The sequence below is a fragment of the Mesocricetus auratus genome, unplaced genomic scaffold, assembly GCF_017639785.1.
Source record: "Mesocricetus auratus isolate SY011 unplaced genomic scaffold, BCM_Maur_2.0 Super-Scaffold_6730, whole genome shotgun sequence".
Classification (NCBI taxonomy): Eukaryota; Metazoa; Chordata; class Mammalia; order Rodentia; family Cricetidae; genus Mesocricetus; species Mesocricetus auratus.
Window position 1 is genome coordinate 15,642,219 of NW_024429184.1, and position 22,069 is coordinate 15,664,287.

Consider the following 22,069-nt stretch of genomic DNA (forward strand, 5'->3'; position numbering starts at 1 on the left):
AGGAGTAGATGTGTCTCACTGGCACGAAAAGCCTTATGTTATTAAAACATCTTAAACCCACATTCTGTAGGTATCTGAAGTGTTTGAAGACGACATATCAAAAATATATCCATTCAGTCCTTGTTTTCATCTGTGCTCACGAGGGAAGTCCTCAGAGGTAAACTGCATTAATCAAAGTCCTCATGGACCCCAATAGCACATACAGCACCGCAGGAATACTTTACACCCCACCCAAGAGTGTGTTCAACACAACTGCTTCACTCTCCCAGAGGCCTTGGCTTGGGACGATTCCGCTCTAGGACCTCTCACCATACAGTAAAGATACAACTCACTGAAGAGTGAGAAACGGTTTCAATCTGAATGTCCATATAACCTGGAAATACACATGATCATATAAAATTACTTTTATTAAAATAGAAAAGCTTTCTAGTATATTGCTGTGCACTATATAGGTATACATACAGTATATTGAGGTATACTATATGTAGATACACATATAGTACATTGCGGTATACTATATATAGATACACACATATAGTATATTGTGGTATACTATATATAGAACACATATACAATATAGTGTAGTATGTTGAAGACACTTAGACAGAAACAGGCAATAGTGACTGAGGCTACATTAACATCAGTACTGAGATCCTCTGAAAGCTCCAAGTGCTCACTTTTCAACAACATTTTGGTATAATAAGCATATTGCTATATTTCAGACGGTACAACTAACACTGAAAAATACTTCATGTAAAATCTAAGTTCAGGTGCATACAAACAAGAAGTATTACATTAATAGCTTATTTCAAACTGTGAAACATTCAAAGTATCCAATTTCTTAGACAACATGCAAACATTTTAATACTTATCCTGACATTTTAAATATATAAGCCACAGACTTTATAATTCTATATAAAGAGAAAGTCAGACAGACACTTGTTTTATCCACACTGTGCACATGACAAAAGCAAATGTGTCTTCATGAACGGAAAGTACAGGGTTAACACATATGATTGTCATTTTACAAATATGGCTATTCACCTTCATAATAAAATTAAACAATCATGTACTATTTACATGAGCTAATTATCTTACTTTTTGGCAATTATATAGTAGCAGCAATTGGTTTAAAGTCTGACAGTTAAACTCTCTGAACTTGGTGAGTACTGACCAGCGTATCTGGCTAATAAAAGCTGCATGACACAAGATGCTTGGAGGTGTGGGGCTGCCCCCATTCACAGGCACAAACTGCAATTGCTGAGAGGACCGCTTGCAAGACAGGTCCACAGGGCCCTGCCCTAAATGACTGTGGAGTCTGCCTACCGTCATTTCAAAGCCTCTTCTCCCTCTCTGCCGGCACAGCAGTGGCCTTTCACTGAGCGCTCAGCTTCCAGACACAGAAACCAGCACAGCGGCGGCCTCAACACTTAACAGGAACTCTGGAGCCAGTAGGACACAAACCCACCAGCACAGGGGCTCTCCTCTGAAGTGACTGCCTCACTGATCAGTGATGGTAAATTCGCTTTAGAGACGGTACTTCTCTGCTGAGCAAATTGTAAACCGTGGCCCTGGGACCCACCAGCAAGAGGTCTCCATTACACTGGAGAGCCTAGTTTATCATTCTAAAATCAAGGCAGAACCCCTGGTATTGGCAGTTTAAAAAAAAATACTGTGTGGTGCTAAGAGGTGACACGTGCTTTTGCTCGGCCACCAGCTAGCAGTCCTGAATGTCTTTCACAAGGTGGGATGGCCGAGTCGAGGAACGCTTTGCAGTTCTCGTGGGCACTCAGGGACGAGTCCAGAGCAAGTGCATGGCGATGCCCAGGCTGAAGAGGAGCAGGGCGTGGCAGGGAGGCCTGTCCTCAGCAGCAGATGGAAGGCTTCTGGAGACCTGCACCTGGGAAATGATGAGGGCAGAGAGAGGGACGTGGGACGCCAGAGTGGGGCTGTCCGAGTTGATGAGGGACTCGATTTTCTCAGCTTCCTTATTGCAGGCCTCAATCTGCAAGGGAAAAGATCCTCTCAGTAGAAAACCTCAGAAGCCTGAAAAGGTCCAGTCAAGCAAATTCCAGGCACATGTCAAAGCAGGACGGCCTCAGAGGTGGCTCACTTGCCCTCTGTCCTTATGTGTGGCCAGAGTTATAGTTAGGCTTAACTTATTACACACATGTAAGGACAGTTATGGAAACCACATGTCAACCGCCCTTGTCAGCCAACCATTTTTGGTTTTGTACATACCATACCACACCCTGCCTGTCTCACTAGAGACAGTGAGAGAGTTAGTTAGACCTAGGCATAGGGAATGAATGCTCTCACTACTGTTCTAAAGATGAGAACAGAAACAGGTTTGGAACGAGGCAGCTGGAACTGCCTCCATTCACCCCCCCATGAGTCCTGGATACTTTCTGCTGAAACTCGGGCCTACAGAGTAAAGTTTCAGAGTCCTCTGATATGAGAGGAAGAAAAACTTAGGACCCTGGAGACTGCCTCTGATGGGTCCTCCCTCTGATGGATCCTCCCTCTGATGGGTCCTCCCTCTGATGGATCCTCCCTCTGATGGATCCTCCCTCTGATGGATCCTCCCTCTGATGGGTCCTCCCTCTGATGGATCCTCCCTCTGATGGGTCCTCCCTCTGATGGGTCCTCCCTCTGATAGATCCTCCCTCTGATGGATCCTCCCTCTGATGGGTCCTCCCTCTGATGGATCCTCCCTCTGATGGGTGCTCCCTCTGATGGGCCCTCCCTCTGATGGGTCCTCCCTCTGATGGGTCCTCCCTCTGATGGGTCCTCCCTCTGATGGGTGCTCCCTCTGATGGGTCCTCCCTCTGATGGGTCCTCCCTCTGATGGGTGCTCCCTCTGATGGGTCCTCCCTCTGATGGATCCTCCCTCTGATGGGCCCTCCCTCTGATGGGTCCTCCCTCTGATGGATCCTCCCTCTGATGGGTGCTCCCTCTGATGGGCCCTCCCTCTGATGGGTCCTCCCTCTGATGGATCCTCCCTCTGATGGGTGCTCCCTCTGATGGGTGCTCCCTCTGATGGGCCCTCCCTCTGATGGATCCTCCCTCTGATGGGTGCTCCCTCTGATGGGTGCTCCCTCTGATGGGCCCTCCCTCTGATGGATCCTCCCTCTGATGGGTGCTCCCTCTGATGGGCCCTCCCTCTGATGGGCCCTCCCTCTGATGGATCCTCCCTCTGATGGGTGCTCCCTCTGATGGGCCCTCCCTCTGATGGGCCCTCCCTCTGATGGATCCTCCCTCTGATGGGTGCTCCCTCTGATGGGCCCTCCCTCTGATGGGTCCTCCCTCTGATGGGTGCTCCCTCTGATGGGCCCTCCCTCTGATGGGTCCTCCCTCTGATGGATCCTCCCTCTGATGGGTGCTCCCTCTGATGGGCCCTCCCTCTGATGGGTCCTCCCTCTGATGGATCCTCCCTCTGATGGGTGCTCCCTCTGATGGATCCTCCCTCTGATGGGTGCTCCCTCTGATGGGTGCTCCCTCTGATGGATCCTCCCTCTGATGGGTCCTCCCTCTGATGGGTGCTCCCTCTGATGGGTCCTCCCTCTGATGGGTCCTCCCGCAGACAGACCAGAGGCTTTGGCCTGGTCACTGTCCGGCCCATGCCAGTGTCCCATTCCCAGGCCTTGGCTGCCTCATCTGCACAATGGTGGGGTGAACTTGGTGTGTCTGGTCTCAGTCCCCGGAACAAACTCCATCATCGACTGCCTTGCTTTTTCTTCCTGCCCTTTCCAACTTGCAAGATGCCCCTGTTTCTTCACTCCTTGATTCTGTCCCATCCCTGGTTTGTGCCCCCACTCCCACTGTAAGTTCACCAGACTCTAAGTGACAAGACGGCTGCACAATGTGTGTGAACCCCACCTGTAACGCTTTCGGATAATGGTCAACAGGAATAATCAGGATCACAATTTCCGACTCGATGCTCAAGTATCCAAACACATCACACTGCGGGACAGACACGTGCATGCGGATCTTCTGAAGAATCTCCAGAACTGTTATTGGCTTCTTGTTTGTCACCTAGGAGACATTTCCAGGACCTGAAGAGGATCCCTCCTGCTGCCTAGGCTACTCTGCTTCAGCTGTAGCTGAAGAGGCTCTTTGACCTGTTGCTCAGGTTCAGGCTTGGCTCTGCTGATCAAAAACCCATTGCCCAGGGTCCAGTGCAATGGGATTTGGGTTGTCCAAAGAGGTTTTCAGTCAAAACTAACCCCCAGCAGAAGTACTTTGATTTGAGCAGGGTCTTGCTATATGGACCAGACTAGCTCTAAACTCCTGATCCTCTTGCCCTAGCCTTGCTGGCTCCATGGCAACCCTGTACCAGCATATTCTGTTTACTTATTTAGGGTCTTTCTGTATCTGAAATAGGGTTCAAGTAACTAAGGATGGTCTTGAACTCTCTCTCTCTCTATATGAAGATGACCTTGACTGCTTGTCCTCCTGCCTCTACCTCCCAAGAGCTAGGATATAGGCTTGTCTGTCTGTCTATTCTATCTATCTATCTATCTATCTATCTATCTATCTATCTATCTATCTATCTATCTAGTGTGTGTGTGTGTGTGTGTGTGTGTGTGTGTGTGTGTGTGTGTGTGTGATGCTCAAGCCAGAGGTCAATCCTGGATGTCATTCTTCAGGAGATATTTATAACTCTTTTAAAAAGATATTTATGCTGGTGGTGCTAGCACACGCCTTTAATCCCAGCACTTGGGAGGCAGAGGTAGGCAGAAGTCTGTGAGTTCAAGGCCAGGTCTACAAAATGAGTTCCACACAGAGAAACTCTGTCTCAAAAAACAAAAAAAGCTTTTTAAATTTTATTTTTAATTACATGTATATATATTTTATATGGGTACATGCATATGTGTGCAGGTACCATAGAAACCAGACTCACAGGTGCTTGATGTGGGTGCTGTGAACTGAATTTGAGTCTTCTGAAAGAGCCATAAATGTAAGAGCACTTAACCACTGAGCAATCCCACCTTGTTTTGTAAGACAAGGCCTTTCATTGGTCAGGAGCCTCCTGGGGCCCTGAGTCTGAGTCACAGAGCTCACGTAAAAACTCTGCATGTGGCGGGACATACTTGCAATCTCCGCACTGAGGAGGCAGAGACAGGAAGACAATCTGGCTGAAGGAAAGACATCGGGTTAGTGAGAGACCCTGTCTCTAACACAGGGCAGAAGTGACCGAGGAAAGCACCCATAAACACTTCTCAAAAAGCAGCTGCTCAGAACTGGGGGGGGGGCCACAGGGAAACGGAGTTCCATGGAAACAGGCGTCCAACAGACAGGAAGGACAAGTGGCAAGTCTTTATCTATTGTATCACTAGAGTCCTGGCTCCCAAAGGGGGTGGCAGGGAAAGGGAAAGACAGGCAGACAGGGAAGGTAGCTTCTTGGGGGAGTGGGTACTGGGATGGTATGGGGTGCAAAGACCATCTGGATTTCTAGTACTGCTGACCACCTGACCCTGACTGTGCCCTCTGAGCTGGCAGGGGCCTTTCCTGAGAAAGGGCAGGGCAGGGAGGAGCACAGGTCAGGACCCAGTCACCCTGGGTGTCAACGCTTGTTCTACTGATTATGAATTACACGGCCTTGAGCAAGTCTGGGGAGCAGGTCCTTTATTATACACAGAGACAATGCGTTCTGTGCCCCAGGGTTCCTGAGTGTAACAATGTGCTTTCAGCGGTACCCGGCATATGAAGCAACTTACCTTAGCAATGGTGTCCAGTTTTTCTTTGTCAAATAAAACCCGTAACATCCCAGCACATAACGGACAACAAGCACCTGTGACAGAAACCATTTTTGTGAGTTCAGAATTAAAACGAGGAGAATCCAAAATGATTGGTTAAGTGGCCAGCCTCACTGTGGCCTTCACCTGTCCTTCCTGATGAGTTTATTTCCAGCGGTGCTTGATGAACAACCCAGGATCCTAACATCTGTGTGTATCATCCCGATACCCTCCTCTGGTGATGCTCAGGGTGCAGAGGCTGTGGAGCAACCGCACAGCAGACCCGCCCGCTTCTCATCGCATGCTCTGGTCCTGCCCAGCTGCTTGTTCTGGGCCTCTACTTTCCTGTCTGCACAAGGGAGCGTCAGGTGTTGGCTGCTTGCTTCACATGGAATTTTCTAAACTCCCTTCATCTATTTAAAAACCACAGTAAGGCATGAGACAGTCACATCTCTCCACTCAGCTTCATCAGGCAGTTCTGACTGACAGTTTGGATCTGCAGGGAACCTATGTCCCCTCCCTTGGAATGTGATCGCCAGGAGGGAAGAGGCTTAGAAGCATGACCTGAACACAGAGGAGGCCCAGTGAGTCCCAGGCGTGCTGCAGGTGGAGACCTGGGATGAAGGCTCTTCCGCTGTCTGCCTCACTGATGAGCATGCGTGTAATGCACACTGTCCACAGACACTGATGCTCCCGGAGCCTCTGGCTACACAACTAAGTCAACTGTCTCTGCTTCTCTCACAAATGTTTGTGTTCATCAAAACACTTCAGCTACCCATTAATTGTTTGGGTACTTTAAAATAAGTAAATGTATTTAACCCAGTAATCCTAAATTTTTAAGTCAAATGTTGCTTTATCTGCTTACATATTGATGCCTGATGTAAGATTTTGAATAAAAAAGGTTGACAGGCTGCTGTTTTTCTTTTCTTTTTTTTTTTTTGAGACAGGGTTTTTCTGTATTGTTTTGGAGGCTGTCCTGGAACTCACTCTGTAGACCAGGCTGGCCTCAATCTCAGAGATCCGCCTGCCTCTGCCTCCCGAGTGCTGGGATTAAAGGCATTCGTCACCAATGCCCGGCTTGTTGTTTTTCTTTTTAATTCTAAAATTAGATCTTTTCCCTTTATTTTTTGTGTTTGCTGTACATATGTACGTGCAGCACGTGTGCACTTGGTGCCAGAGGAAGTCAGAAAAGTGCATCGGGTCCAGAACTGGAGTGACAGATGGTTGTGAGCCACCGAGTTAGTGCAGCTCTCCAGCCACTGCCGCGCTGTTATGGTGTCAGCAGTGCAAACGCTAGGACGATCCACAGCTTTGGAGTGCGCTCTGTCAGCGTGTCATCTTATTCTGTATCACCGAGTGACAGGCAAACCTCCTGTCTCAGCCCCAGTGCTGGGGTTACAGCTCTTCAAAGTTTACAGACTCAGGGCCTCGCCTCAAGGGCTCATGTTCTGGGCTGGATCGGCAAATCTTTCTGGTCCCAGCCCTGCCCATCCCCACAGCCCAGCTCACCGGGTGGAGTGATGGGTTTGCAGCCGATGGCTGAGAGTGACGGACACTTCACGGCAGCACACTCGGCCACAGAACTGTATTCAGAGAGGACCCCGACGGCCTGGCAGGGCCCATAGTAGTCGACCGCCACGCGATCCGAGTACGCAGCGCACACACTACTGTAAGTCTCGCCATTGTGCCCACAGACAGGCTCCGCGGCTCTGCAGAAGGGCTGAGCAAAAACAAGAGACTTTTAGCCTGGAAACTCCCATGGGATCTCTTCCTAATCGTGAGCGCAGACTGGAAGTGAAAAGACGTGGGCATAGTTGTGGGGAGCCTCTAGAGCCCTGGAGGTGGACTAAGGAATAAGCTGTCTTAAGTTGAAAAGTCTTTGAAACTTGGGTGCTATTCTGAAACAGATACAAGATAAAAATATCCCTTGCCATTCCTTCACCCAGGCTTCCTTTAGTACTCATGAAGGTCTGAATAAAAAAATCACTTACTTCATGGAAAGGTGAAGGAGACCTTACCACTTCCTGCCGGGTGGGGAAGGGAGGGGCGGGCAGAGTGAAGAGTGGAGCAGACATACTTTGCACCTATTAGGTAGTTAGGGATTATCTGAGAAATACCCTAGCTGAGAAGAGCCAGCAAGCAAGAAGCGAAGGGGGCAGTCAGAGCAGATGGTGTCTGTGTAAGTGGGACACCAGCTCCAAGAGAAAACAGTAGCCAGGCGAGCTGCGGGGAGTCTCCACGGATGGACAGTATAGTATGTCTGGTGTTAGTGGCTTGCGGGCAGGTGATGCTGGGCCCAAAGATGGGAATCTTCCAGCAGAGGGCTCAGCACAGAGTCAGGGAGGCCGGTGGGAAGCTCCACGGAGGCTGACTGAGCCGAAAAGACTGAGCGAGGCCTAGTAAACAAGGGTTAGAGATTCGCACCTCACTTCAGCACCCTGAGAGTAAACAAGGGTTAGAGATTCGCACCTCACTTCAGCACCCTGAGAGGTAGAAGGTGGGAGGCAGGGAGTGTGAGTCGGATGTTCTTCCTGATTTGTTCTCTATGGCGGCCCGCAGACTGTGGGCAACAGAATGGCGGTGATCACACTGGGTGTGAAGCCTTAAGTCTTTTCCTAAGAGTGACTTGAAGTCAGGGTCCACTTGCTTCTACACACTAAGCCCCTGAGCTAGCCACACCACTGCTTTCCCAGGAGAGGACAGCACTCTGCTGGTCTGAAAGGGTCAAAAGCTAACGAGCCCAGTCCCCTTTGGTTTGGCAGCCAAATGGCATACCTGGCAGGGCCCTCTGTAAGAGAGGCTTTTTCCTCTTTGGTACAAGGTGCAGAGACTGCTGTGCTCCACGTGGTCGGTATCACACACAGGATCTCGGACCTGCTCACAGGTGAGCTGTCTGTGCACACACTCATACTGCCTACATCCAAATTTATCAAAGGTCGTCAGGCAAACCTGTGGTCTTGGCACGCATCTGAAAAAAAAAACAACGATGAAAGCCAGCAGGTGAACCCAAAGCATGGAGGGACCGTGGTGGGGGCAGCAACGTCCTGGCTGCGGGTGGCACAGGCAGCCCAGGAGACACAGGGCTAATGGAGTGTATGAAGAGGAGGACAGCCAGAACAGAAAGCAGACGGATGGCTGATCAGTGAGCCTGGGGACACGCGGAGCCTGGTGGGTAAGGAGGAAGCAAGCACGTTTGTGCACTGGAAACTGGAGGCTGGGGAGCTGGCTCAGGGGTTCAAAGATGTCTCTTCAAAGGAGCCGGGGCCAATTCCCAGCGCCCACATGGCAGCTCACAAGGGCCTGTAGCTCCAGCTCCAGGTCTGATGCCCTCCCCTGGCATCTGAGGGCACTGTGTGCACATGACACATAGACATTCATGCAGACAAAACACTCATCCACATCAAATGTTAACAAAACAGGCTTGGACCACATTGCCCCCAGACAGAATATAGTAACCCTCTTCAGCACCTCTTATACGACAGTATCTGTTTCCTAAATTTGTGTCATCAATTTTTGGTCTTTGCCAATCCAATAGATGCAAAGTGGCACACAGTTATAGTTTTAATGTAATTTTCATTTCCAGCAGTATGAGGATGATTAAAAGTTGGTCCTAACTGGCTGTATGTTGATAAATTTCACCTAGTCTTCTCTGGATCATATATCTAGATTATATTCTTTGGTCTCCCCTGGTAGCTGGCTGAGGCCAAGTGACTGAGCTCTAGACAGTGGAGTGTGGTTGGCAGTAGTGATGATAGTGTCACCTCTTCAGGTGGCTCATGAAGGCTTCTCAAGAACATCCTCCCCCACCGCCTTGTCATCTCTGCTAGCCAGAAGCAGGGTGTATGAAGGATTATGGAGTGGCAGAGATGGCGAAGTCACTGTAAGAGCATCCCAAGTGTCTGAGGAATAGCAATGGGGCAACCTGCTGAACATGCCAGTGGGCTTCACTTAATCTTCTACTACATGAAAGAGCTGAATTTTGGTGACTTGTATATAATAGAGTTACTTAAACCTTAGTAAAGAAACACATTCCCATCCCTGTTTGAAACCAGGAAGGAAAAAAAAAAGAAACACATTCCCCCTGCTTTATGGTTTCTATTGCCGAGAAGAGACCATGACCATAGCAATTCATAAAGAGCACATTTAATTGGGGTTGCACTATAGTTTTAGAGGTTTAGTCCATTACCATATGGTGGGATGGCAGCATGCAGACAGACATGGTGCTGGAGAAGGAGCCGAGAGATCTACATCTTGTTCTGCAAGCATCAGGGAGAGAACTGTGCACTGGGTGCAGCTTGAACATATGAGAGGCCTCAAAGCCTGCCCCACAGTGACACACTTCTTCCAACATGGCAACATCTCCTCCAACACGGCCACACCTCCCAATAGAGCCACTCCCTATGGGACAAGCATTCACACCACCAACCCCCAAATGTTTAAGAACCATTTCTATTCCTTTCTCTCTGTTTGTTTCCTGGGTGCATTTTTTTTCTATTATTGCTCACCAGTTTTCACAGCAAGAGGTATTTCTCACATTGATTTGTCAGGGTTCTTTCTCTGTGATATTCTTCCCTATTTGTCATTTGTTACCATACCCCCAAAAATGTGCTTTTCGTGTAGTTGAATTTAAAATTTTTCTTCTATACTGGCAATCTATCTAGAAAAGCCTCTCCACTTTGGAGATGTAAAAGCAAGACAACCTTACCCAGGGTATCAGCCAGTAGACTCTTGGTTTTGTTTCTGCTGTATGGATGTGATACTGATTTTTACTGCCAACCTGACACAACCAAACACTTGGAAGAGGCATGAGCTGGACCACACTGGCCTGTGGTCACGTCCATTGAGACTGTGTTGACTGTTAGTTATAGAGGAAAGGGCAGCCCCAAGTGTGGGCAGCCCCATTCCATGCGCTGGGCCCTGAACAGTGTCCTCGGATCTAAGAAGCAGCAAGCAGGCCGTGCAGACTCAGCTCCTCCCTCTGCTCCTGCCTGCGGAGTGGTGCTTTAAGTTCCTGTCCTGGTTTCCTTGCAGTAACCGCCGGTAACCTGGAACTCGGAGCCACGCAAACCCTTTCTTCTCACAGCTGCTTTTGTGCTCAGGGTGCTTTATCACAGCCACAGAAGGCAAACTGCAACAATGAACTTAACAGACATGTGGCTGACTCTGCCACTGCATTACATAAGGAAACCTCCCCTCTTATTCTGTGCCAGGGTTCTCAAGACGAAGAAGCAACTTTCTGCACCAACTCTTTCATCAGGAGCGAGCTACGACCCTGGGATGAGGCTAGTTCAAGTCTCAGAGGTGAACACTCCAGGTTCAGAGTGCTGAAATCTAAGTCAGTCACACTTGCCTGGGACCACTGCACGCAGTGCAGAAGTTCATCAAGGCCGGGTCACTGTCATCTGGCTTACTGAGACTACAGAGAAGGGAGTCCAAAGCCAAACGATATCAAATAATGCACTTTCTGAGATTTCTCATGTCTAGTAAAAGAAGCTATGAATAGTAATAAGGATCCATCAGGCCTGGCGGTGGTGGCGCACGCCTTTAATCCCAGCACTCGGGAGGCAGAGGCGGGTGGATCTCTGTGAGTTTGAGACCAGCCTGGTCTACAGAGCGAGTTCCAGGACAGCCTCCAAAGCCACAGAGAAACCCTGTCTCGAAAAACAAAACCAAAAAAAAAAAAAAAAAAAGAAAAAATTCATCCATTTCTCCCGTCTCTTTTGCTGCCTGCCCTTGCCTTATTCTGTTTCAGTTTTATAGAACCCCTGGAGCTCCCAGCATGCATTTCTGCCCCTGCTGCCATCTGCTTTCCACAGCAGCTTTCCTCCCTAACCCTCCTGCTCTTCACAGATCCGGCTGAGTATCACGTGTCTGAGCACCTGAGGCCCCGCCCACCCCAGCTGAGTGTCACGTGTCTAGGCCCCTCCCACCCCAGCTGAGTGTCAGGTGTCTGAGCCCCTCTGAGGCCCCGCCCACCCCAGCTGAGTGTCAGATGTCTGAGCACCTGAGGCCCCTCCCACCCCAGCTGAGTGTCAGGTGTCTGAGCCCCTCTGAGGCCCCGCCCACCCCAGCTGAGTGTCAGATGTCTGAGCACCTGAGGCCCCTCCCACCCCAGCTGAGTGTCAGGTGTCTGAGCACCTGAGGCCCCTCCCACCCCAGCTGCATCATTGCTCTACACCTGCATTCCTTATCGTGCAGCCAGGGAGCTCTATGCAGCTCTTTCTCTCCAGACAGAGACAACGTTTTCTTCCTTCAGACTTCCCAGCATGTGGTACACAATGACCATGAACTCAGAGTTCTCCAGCTTCAGTGCCCCAAGTGCTGGGATTACATACACAAGCCAGACTACTTCTTAATCCACCTTTGGGTCTTCATCACGTGCGGCGTCACAACAGAGAGTTTATAAGCACTAGTCTTTGGCTGAAGAATAGAAGTAGCATTGAACTTACCTTTGGCTTTTGGGGCAGAGGTTAGGATTACAGGGATCCTTGGAGATACAAGGTCCAAACTCAAACTGATGGTCTTGGAGACCCACACAGCGGGCGATGCAGGCACTGGGGTAAGTGCGTCCATTCTGTGCACACACTGGGACAAACTGATCGGCACAGTTACAGGGCAGACCTGAAGGGAGGAAAGAGACTCACATAAACGCATGCACTCCCTTCCATGTCTTGACGAAGGCAAACTGCTATCAAATCATGTTAAAATGGAATGGTACTTTAACCCAGGGGAAAAATGAAAACAAAAGGCAAGACAAACCTGTAGCATGGATTCTAACTGGTCTTAATAATAAAAACCCCAAGTCAGATATAGGGGTAAATGCTGAACGATCAGAGAAGCAGAGCAGCCAGCCACTAGTTCTATCTCTACTGAATCCTCAGACCAAAGGGGAATTCCTGTCTCTAGGAATACTCAGACTGAATGCAATGAGCTCCTGTCTCCTCCAACATATATTCCTCTCTCTGCCCAGCCATATCCCTTCCTGCCTCCACCTTCCTAGTGCTGGAATTAAAGGTGTGTGACTCCCAAGTACTAGGATTAAAGGTATAAGCCGCCACCACCTGACTCTGTTTCTCTTTTAGACTGATTAAATTCATGTAGCCCAGGGTAGCCTTGAACTCACTCACAGAGATCCGTCTGCCTCGTCTCCCAAATGCTGGTATTGTTTGTGGGAGCCTATGAAATCAGTGGATGAGGGTGGTCAAGAAAGAACATGTTGAGAAGCAAACCTAGAAAGTACACGGACACCTTAGACTACCTCAGTAGGACTGCACATGGGCTCCTTTGCACACAGGAAGAAGGGAGAGCTAGAGAGGATGGTATGCTCTGATTTGATACTAATGTTACTAATTACATCTGCAGTTAGGGCAATTCCTACACCGCCTAGAAGAGAGTATGAGTGCAAAGAATGATGGCCCCTGGAGGACGAACTCTGGATGCCCATGGCTACCTGTGAAGGTGCGACGGTCATCGTCTGAGCTGTGTTCACTGAGGCAGAGACGGGTGGAACACACTAAATTGCCAGCAAAACAAGAACAGACATTGCAGTCAATATTGAAGGATGTTCCATGACCTGAAAGAAAGAAAACACCAACTATATCATGCACTAAGAAACAGGCTAAGGAATGGGAGATTGCTCTGCGGGGAAAGATGCTTGCTGCAGAGCCTGAATCCAGTTTCCCAGGAAATGCATGCTGGAAGGAGAGAACCAACTCTCCCAGGTTGTTCTCTGACATCCACAGATATGCTGTGGCACAGACACACACACACACACACACCATATATTAAGTCTGTTTGAAAGTTTAAAAATTTAAAATCCATTACTATTGTGTGTGCACTCACATGTGTGGGTACACACGTGTGTCACAGTGTGAATGCATGTCAGAGCACAGCTTTTCAGAGTTGGTTCTCACCTTCCACAGGATGTCAGGCTTGTGTCTGCCTCCTCAGCACTGGGATTACAAGGGTGCACCACCATGCCCAGCATTTTTACATGAGTTACAGGGAAATCAAATTCAGGTTGTCTCAAAGTGCTTTGCCAAATGAACTATCCCCCAAGCCTCTCAAAAAGCTTAAATCTAAGATATTTATTTTGAGACAAGGTCTCATTATGTAGCCCTGGCTGTCCTGGAGCTTGCTATGTAGAGTAGGCTGGCCTCAAACTCACAGAGATCTCATGTCTATAAGGCAGCAGAATATTCTTAGACACTAACTTTATTGTTCTCTCCTCCCAATCCAAGTTTCCCTGTGTATTTCAGGCTGGCCTGGAGCTCACTCTGTCACCTAGGCTGTCTTGACACTCAGGAGAAATTCTCTCAGTCTCCCAAGTGCTGGGATTACAGACATGAGCCCCAGTGCTCAGCAGGTGACTGGACGGACATCAGCTGTGAAGCAGGGCAGGAATGATAACAATACCTACATAAGGAGGGACTCAGAAAGTAAGAGAGAGTGTGGAACAAGACTTGGCATTATGCTTGGCACACAGTCAGAATCACTAAGATTAACAAGCAGACTTCCAAGAAGGCTCTTTACAAGTCCTACAATTGCTGGTTGTGGTAGTGCTTGACTATAATCCCATCACTCAGGAGACAGAAGCCGGAGGATTATTGGAGGTTCAAAGTCAATCTGAGCTATGTAGTGAGCTTCAGGCTGCCTGGGTTATATAACAAGATCCTGTTTCAAACAAAATACCCCCAACACACACACACACACACACACACACACACACACACACACACACACACACTGCGCTCTGAATGGCTGGAAAAGTACGGTTGGAACCTATGATGTGTAGATTGCACTCTTTAGCAAGAACTCACCTAATATTCTTTGTGCAAGGTGGAGACAAACAATCTCACACTGTAATAAGACCAAACACGAGTGTGCTCAAGACTCACTTTTTCTTTTTCCTCCAACAATACAAGACTTCTGGAGGTCGATACAGTGCATCTCCATACAGTTTTCCAAGAGGCCACTTTGTCCACAGGAACAGATCTTGTAACAGCCAACCTCCCCTGCAGAGGATGGCACCTGGATCAGTGTCCCCTGACGGACGATGAAGTCAGAAGCTTCTCCCAACTTGCAGCCTGTATAAAAATAAAGAGCAAAAGCAAAAAAGCAAAGCTGAATTCACAACACTGTTCTATGGCAACACTTCACATTACACACTTAACAGAACTCTTCTAGGACTGTGCTGCTATTAAAGAATGTAAGATTATGTCACAGAGCTGGAGTTAAGAGCGCTGGCTGCTCTGTCAGGACCCAAGTTCACTTCCTGGCCCCCGTGTTGGCTCACAGTCATTATAACTCCAGTTGACCTGACGCCCTCTTCTGACCTCTCTGGGTACTGAGCTCTCATAGTACACATACACAGATAAAACGCTCAAACACATAAAAATAAATATTTTTCAAAGATTATGTTATAGAACTTTTACCAAATTAAGGAATTACTTTTGTTCACTCACCAAAAATATATCCTCTCAAATAAAATTCCATGTTCTATGGGTGATTAAGGACTTGCACCCCAATGTTAATTATAGTTTAGTACAAAAAATATTATGAAGCCACATAGTGTTGGCCAAGCATAGTAGTACACACATGTAATTCTAGAACTTGGAAAGCTGAGACAGGAGGATGGCATGGGCTACTATGTAGTGAAATCTTATCAAAAAACAAATGAACAAGCAAACAACAAAAAATAGCTTTTTATTTCTTTGAACTAAACATATTTTGAAAAACAGCAAAATGTTTTAAATGAAGTATATAAACTGACTATTCTTAGAGTAATTTTGACCAGGATAATTTTTAGTGATGAAGCATACAACTATAAATTCAAAAACAATTGAATATTTAGATGGTGCTAAGGAAAACCCATTTTTCTAGGTAATACATTTTTAATTTATCATAAAATGGGCTTTCTGAGTTTAACAAAACAATTCAGAACTGTTGCATGTTACATAATGTGGAAGAAAGAAATTGGCTAAACTATAATACAGTGTCAATGGACATGAAACACCACTCTGAGGTTTAGCTAGACACATCGCAACTTGGTAACTGGTACACTATCATGTTACTCAAGCAGAGGGTCCTTTAGAATCCACACTTAGTTCATTCTGTGCTCCTCTTTACTTCTAATATTTTTTAAAATGTTGATTCTAACATGATAAACATCTCCAATACAGAAATTGATTAAAAAGAATCACAATGTTACTATAACTGTATCAGAACAAGTGACAGAGATTAAGACTATCAAAATTCTATGAACTACATTTTTCAGGGGCTAAATATGTGACTGAGTGGTCAAGCACATCCCTATAGTGTGCAAGGGCTTCAAGTGGCTCACTAATACATAATATGGAACAAAACAATTGTTTGTATGCATTTCATATGGCTTTGTTTGTGGGTTTTTTTTTTAGATAAGTTTTCTCTGTGTAGCCCTGACTATCCTGGAACTTGCTCTGTAGACCAGACTGGCCTCAAACTCACAGATCCACTGCCTCTGCCTCCTGAGTGCTGGGATTAATAAGGTTCACCATCACACCCAGCTATTTGTATGCATTTCAACATAACATTAATCTTTTTAATTTTTATTGAAATAGGGTCTCATGTTGCTCAGGCTGGCTCCAAATCCACTTTGTATCTGGGGATAACCTTGAACCCCTGAAGCTTTAGAATCTACCTCTCGAGCACTGGGATTACAGCAGTGCACCCCACAACTAGGCTGTTTTGCTTTTGTGGCACTGGGGAATGAACCAAGGCCTTCCACATGAGGCAAACGCTCTCCTGCAGAGCTGCATCCACAGCCCATGTTAACCTCTACAGAGATGAGCAGTGTCACAGTGAGTATGGCGTCCCTCCACGTGCTACAGTGCAGCATGGAAGAGAAGGCACGAAAAGTTGGCTCAAGCTTCTCTTTTCTTCTGTAATCAAGAACCCTGTAACTTGTATTGATAGCATTAGTTTGCAAGTGAAATAACAACTGAAAATTCTATGTTTGAATAATGCTTAAGCATTACATACAGGACAATAAAGTACAGAAAAAGACCCTGCAGCCTGGGTGTAATGCCAACTCTGAGAAGGAAACACCAGCAGCATGTCCCATGTCCATCTCACACTCACAGCCCCCACCCCTTACCTTGAACACAAGAATATGGAAGGCAGGGGTCTCCAGATGGACACCCTTTCCGGTTGACTTCACAGAGCTCATTGGCTGGGCAAGGATTCGGGTTACAGGGATGAGTCACTTCTTCTATGATGTTACCTAAAGCACTTGGTCCTGAAGAAACCAGAACAGGCCAGTGTAACCAATCTAAAAGAAAACCAGGTCTCCAACTGGCTTCATCACAGCTGGGACAAATGGAGAGCTTCCAGGCATAGAGCAAGGCCTGACTGTGATAAGCTCCATCCAAACAATGGATTTCCTCATAATTCATCAGTTTATCACAACACACCCAATCTTTCATTTATTAATGGGATACCTACAATACACTTGGAAGATCCTGGGTACTAGATACAGTAATAGACAAAACAGACAAGTTACCATGGGGTTAATGTCTGGACGAGAATGAGATGAACTCATAACTTCAGTAGGAAGCAGTTCAGAGATGAGACACATTTGGGATGTGGTCATCAAATATGTGCTTATGTGTAAGACGGGTACTTTTGCACTTTAAACAACACTATATGGCAACCTGTTACATCAACAGAAGCTCCAGAACACAGTTATATTTACCTTCCAACACCCTGTCCAGGAAGAGTAGCACTTCAAGCACTTGTGATATTGAAAGCGAACACTGCTATTTAGACTAGAGCATCCTTGGGTCTCCCTCCTGCTGAAATCAAGTCCTGCTACACATACCTGACTGCTCTAAGTGGCTGGGATCACAAACACACCAGTTCACTTACTAGATTCTCAGCCCCACTCAGGCTCTGAGACTCAGCAGAGACAGAGGCTGTGGGAGCGCATCACGCAGCCCACCACTCTGTCCAGGTTTACTAGGAACTCAAGGTGATCTTCCCAAGGCCACAGAAGCTCCCACCTAGCATGCTGTGTTTTCAGTGCTGGTCACAAAGTTAGGGGACACGGTCTCTTTATCTTAACTTTATTCAGGGTGGTCATGGGCCCAAAGCTAAAAAGATTGCCTAGCTGAGCTTCTTCCTTCCTTCCTTCCTTCCTTCCTTCCTTCCTTCCTTCCTTCCTTCCTTCCTCCCTTTTTCTTTTTAAGTTAGAAACAAGCCTGTTTCACATGTCAATCCCAGCTCCCTCTCCCACCCCAACTCCCTCACCAGGCCCCCCAGCCCCCCCCACCCAGTCTTCACTCCGATCCCCAGGGAGGGTGAGGTCCTCCATGGTGGATCACCAGATTCTGTCATTTCATCCAGGGCAGGGCCTTATAATTATAGGAGCCCCTGAGATTAAGGAGAAGCTCCTCCTCCTCCTTCTTCCCACTTACTAACTAACTAGAGTGCGCTGGGTAAAGCGCCAGCAGCCATGATGAGAAAGTGAAGTTTATGAAATAAAGCTGGCTGGAGTTGGTGCCACCATAAACACCCTGGACTGCTTGATTCTGGGCTCACCTGTGCTTCATCTGGTCTGTTATTGGCAGCTGGGCTTAATCATGGGGAGGGGAGGAAGCAAGCAGGCCTTTCTGTTGGCCAGCCAGTTTGTGGCACTGTTGCCCCCTGGTGGCAGCCCAAACACTACTTCATCCAATACCTAAAGTCTCCCTGTATTTGTCTCCTTGCTCTCAAGGAGCTCCTTCTGGAATCCCTCAGCGAGGTACCAAGCTCTTGGCAGAAGTATCTGGCAGGGAGAAGCTAAAGTAGGAAGGTACGTTCCACTTCCCTTTATGATCTCAGGGGATAGCTCTGTCTTCTCTATTGGGTGAATAAGCCCAAGCCAGGCCTGGCTCAGGTCCTGATGACAAAAACTGACATCTTCCTAGGGGAAATCCCATTTTCTGGTCACATCATGAGAAATAACAATGATTTCTGAGAATATTGTCCCCCACTTTGGTTCTTAGAATTCCTGACTGGTAAACAGCTCATCATAATTCCTCTGAAAAATAAAATACAATTTCTGCTTACAATTTTTAAGATGACAATGCCAACCTGATGGGATCTAATTATTTAGGAGACCAAACTCTGGATTCCTGCATGAGAGATGTGACCTGCTCTACTGCTCGGCCCCATGCCATCAGCTGGGGCCCTGGACTGAAGAGGTGAGCTGAGCACCTGCCTCTCTGTTTCCAACATCAGATGCTCCTGCCTCACACTCCACCCGCCATGCTGCCCTGTCTCCGTGAGCTGTGTCAAATATACCCTTCTTCCCAGGATGCTTTTGATGGTATTTATTTATGTATTTATTATGTACAGTCACAGCAACAAGAACAGTAACCGCTGCAGATGGCATCATCAAACACCGGGTTCTCACCCGAGGTGAAGAGCAAGGGCAGAGGGCACGAGAAGCAAACGCCCACAGTACGTACTGAGGTATGTATCCAGAGGGATGCAGTTCTCCAGGTCATCTGCAGGGGACAGGAACTCACAAATACTTTCAGCGGTGTGGTCTTCAGGAAATCTGTTCTGGTCTCCACATGTCTTGAGGATCTCTACACAATCTGACCTTAAAAGAAGAGCGCATGCACATGGTGGGTTCGCGGCACTGCCTCCTGTTGAAGCTTCTCTGGAGCTGTCTTCACTACCTACCAGCTCTCCCAGATGGTTAGGAGTGAGGCTGCTGGGCTCCCAGCTGCACAGTAAATTCAAGGCCTAACTTTCTATAATCTGAGATCAAGGCCTTGTTCAAAATGAACAATTACTGCTGCAGCATGGCCAGCTTCTGGCACCTGTAAGGGATGGAGCTGGGCTAGTCTGTAGACGGTCCTGTTCTCAGAGCCCCGTGTCAGTTGCTCCCTTCCCTCCCTTCCTCAGTTTAATAACTTCAGGTTATCAGCACTAAGGTGTTTGGTTTTAACAACCAGAGAGCTCACAACTTTACGTTTTTTCTTAGTCTAGGGCTAGAAAGATTGTTCCACAGATCAAAAGGACTCCAGATAAGTGCAGCCTACGTTATCCCACCTGTCTGTTCCTGAGGATGGGATTTTCTCCCCTGGTCTTGGGACTCCCACCCTTCTTGATCTCTAAAACTATGGGTCTAAAGAGTTCCAATTAAATACATAAGTTTTAACTCCTGTTTCCAGTTTAAACATGTCTTAAACAGGCTTCGGCTTCTAGCAGACACATCCGAGCATCAGTTGCTGACCAAAGCCTGCTGCTAAAGACTACCAGTCCTGGACTTGCTGTGGATGTGAACCAGTTCACCTGATGTGGACACCCCCTGTCTCTTCAACAGAGTCTGCCAATCAGCTGCTCCTGGATAGATACCCCATTGCTTAAATTCCCTTTTTGCTTTTGACTAGCATTTCAGTTTTCTTGAGTCCCCTAATTGCGTCCCAAAGTCAGCAGGAAGTAGCATGGAGAAGAATACATCGCCCTCTTTTCCCTGGTTGAGATGCTAAGTCAAATGCTAATGTCATTCCCTCAGAAAAATCTGTTGGCTAATGGCAGGGCCTGTTAACACCCCTTTGAGTCCCTAACAGGCAGGACTCAGGATTGAGTCCTGTCATGGGTACATGGAGAAGGGGGGAATATAGTGACCAGTCCCCCATTTTTAGCAGCCATTACAGGCTAACATGTGCTTGCATGACCTTGCGGCTCCTGTCCTGGTCACTAAGGTCAGATGCCCTCCTCGTGGCAAGGAACCAATCAGAAGTTAGCTGGCGGGGCTGTGCTTTACGGCTCTGAGTGTGATTTACGGACAAGTGCACAACAGTGACGTGCAGACCATAGCAACTGCCCTGGGAGGGCCTATGGGCCATAACAACCAGTTGACCAATCAACACAGGGCAGGTCACCCAAACCTGTAAGTGCACCAATCCTGAGACTGTTTCATATCGCTGCCCTTTAAGGTCCCTGCCTCAAGGTTGCTTGGGGTCTTTCTCCAGCCATCTGCCATGGTGGTGGGTGAAGGACCTGAGCTAATGGGTTTAGCTTGTTAAATAACTTCAATGAAAGACTCTTTGCTTTTGCATCGAAATGGGCCTCTTGGTGATTCTGGGCACAACATTCCCAGTACCTACATGGTGGTTCAAAACCGTCTGTAACCTGAGTTCCAGGGGATCCAATGTCTTCTTCTGAGGTATGTATCCAGAAGTTCCCAGTTCTGTGAGCACTGGGCACACACGTGGCACACATACACACATGTAGGCAAACATTCACACACAATATAATCTTTTTGTTGTTGTTTTGTATTTTTGTTTTTCAAGACAGGATTTCTCTGTAGCTTTGGAGCCTGTCCTGTCCTGGCACTGGCTTTGTTGACTAGACTGCCCTCGAACTCACAGGATGCGCCTGCCTCTGCCTCAGGAGTGCTGGGATTAAAGGCGTGCACCACCACCGCTTGATGGCAAAACATCCATAAACATCAAATGAATAACCCTTTAATATTTTCCTTTAGTCTTGAGCTGAAAGATTCCTGCGAGTACAGGTGTGTGTCCGTAGCTTTGGCTTGCCATCTCAGTTAACCTCGGCCTGTCCCCTACTCAGGTCATGTCTGAGTCTTGTCAGAAAACTGGTCACATCCTAGGCATGACAGCTCATGTCTGTAATTCCAGAGCTCAGGAGGCTGAGGCAGGGGAATGCCATGAGTTCAAGGCCAGCCTGGACTACAGAGTGACACAGTTAAGACCCCACAATCAAAACCAGATAAGAAAAAAAAAAAAAAACAAAGGTGGTCTGGACCCTGTTAATCTGAACTGAGCAGTACTGAGCCACACATGAAAGGTTTTAGGCTCAATATTGACTTGGTCTTGGAAAAGAGAACAGATGCTTGAAGAACAGCTGAGGTACTGTGTAGTTAGCTCTCTGGTTTCATTGCCAGGCAGCCATCATCTTGGCTTTGTCTTAGATTTCCTAAACCATTCAAAACTGTTTAATAGGAACAGGACCCATCGACTATTCACTAACTCTTACTCATTGGGCATTTACAGGAGATCTACTGTGTCAGGATAATAAAAATGTAACAGGAGCTATAAATGAGAAAGAGCAAGAGGAAAAAAGACAATTGCACAGAAAGTAAACTCCTAACCAAACAAGATAAGAGCCCACATTTAAAACTATAGAGGGGCTGCCCACCAAGCCTCGAGAACCACTTGAGCCTGGTCCCTGGAAGCTGCCACATTCTAACCGAGGTGGTGGATTCATTCATACTCTCCCTAAATGTAAAAGTACTTCTAAAAGTGTAAAAACATGACCAGCAAGATGGCTGGTTG

The 22,069-nt window shown here is 47.5% G+C and overlaps 1 protein-coding gene across 2 annotated transcripts in view; it reads right to left on the bottom strand.

Moving 5' to 3' along the window:
• Positions 1 to 389: 389 nt before the first annotated feature.
• The window catches only part of Reck (reversion inducing cysteine rich protein with kazal motifs), a 73,647-nt gene continuing 51,967 nt past the window's right edge, over positions 390 to 22,069 (bottom strand). For both annotated transcript variants that reach the window (XM_005078775.4, XM_013119701.3), the window contains 10 exons: positions 19,226 to 19,362; positions 16,873 to 17,013; positions 14,636 to 14,824; positions 13,189 to 13,311; positions 12,188 to 12,359; positions 8,514 to 8,706; positions 7,248 to 7,458; positions 5,721 to 5,794; positions 3,880 to 4,035; positions 390 to 2,005 (listed from right to left, as the gene is read on the bottom strand). In XM_005078775.4, coding sequence (XP_005078832.1) covers positions 1,790 to 2,005; positions 3,880 to 4,035; positions 5,721 to 5,794; positions 7,248 to 7,458; positions 8,514 to 8,706; positions 12,188 to 12,359; positions 13,189 to 13,311; positions 14,636 to 14,824; positions 16,873 to 17,013; positions 19,226 to 19,362 — 1,612 coding nt within the window. In that variant the 3' untranslated portion in view covers positions 390 to 1,789. The remainder of the gene's footprint in view (positions 2,006 to 3,879; positions 4,036 to 5,720; positions 5,795 to 7,247; positions 7,459 to 8,513; positions 8,707 to 12,187; positions 12,360 to 13,188; positions 13,312 to 14,635; positions 14,825 to 16,872; positions 17,014 to 19,225; positions 19,363 to 22,069) is intronic.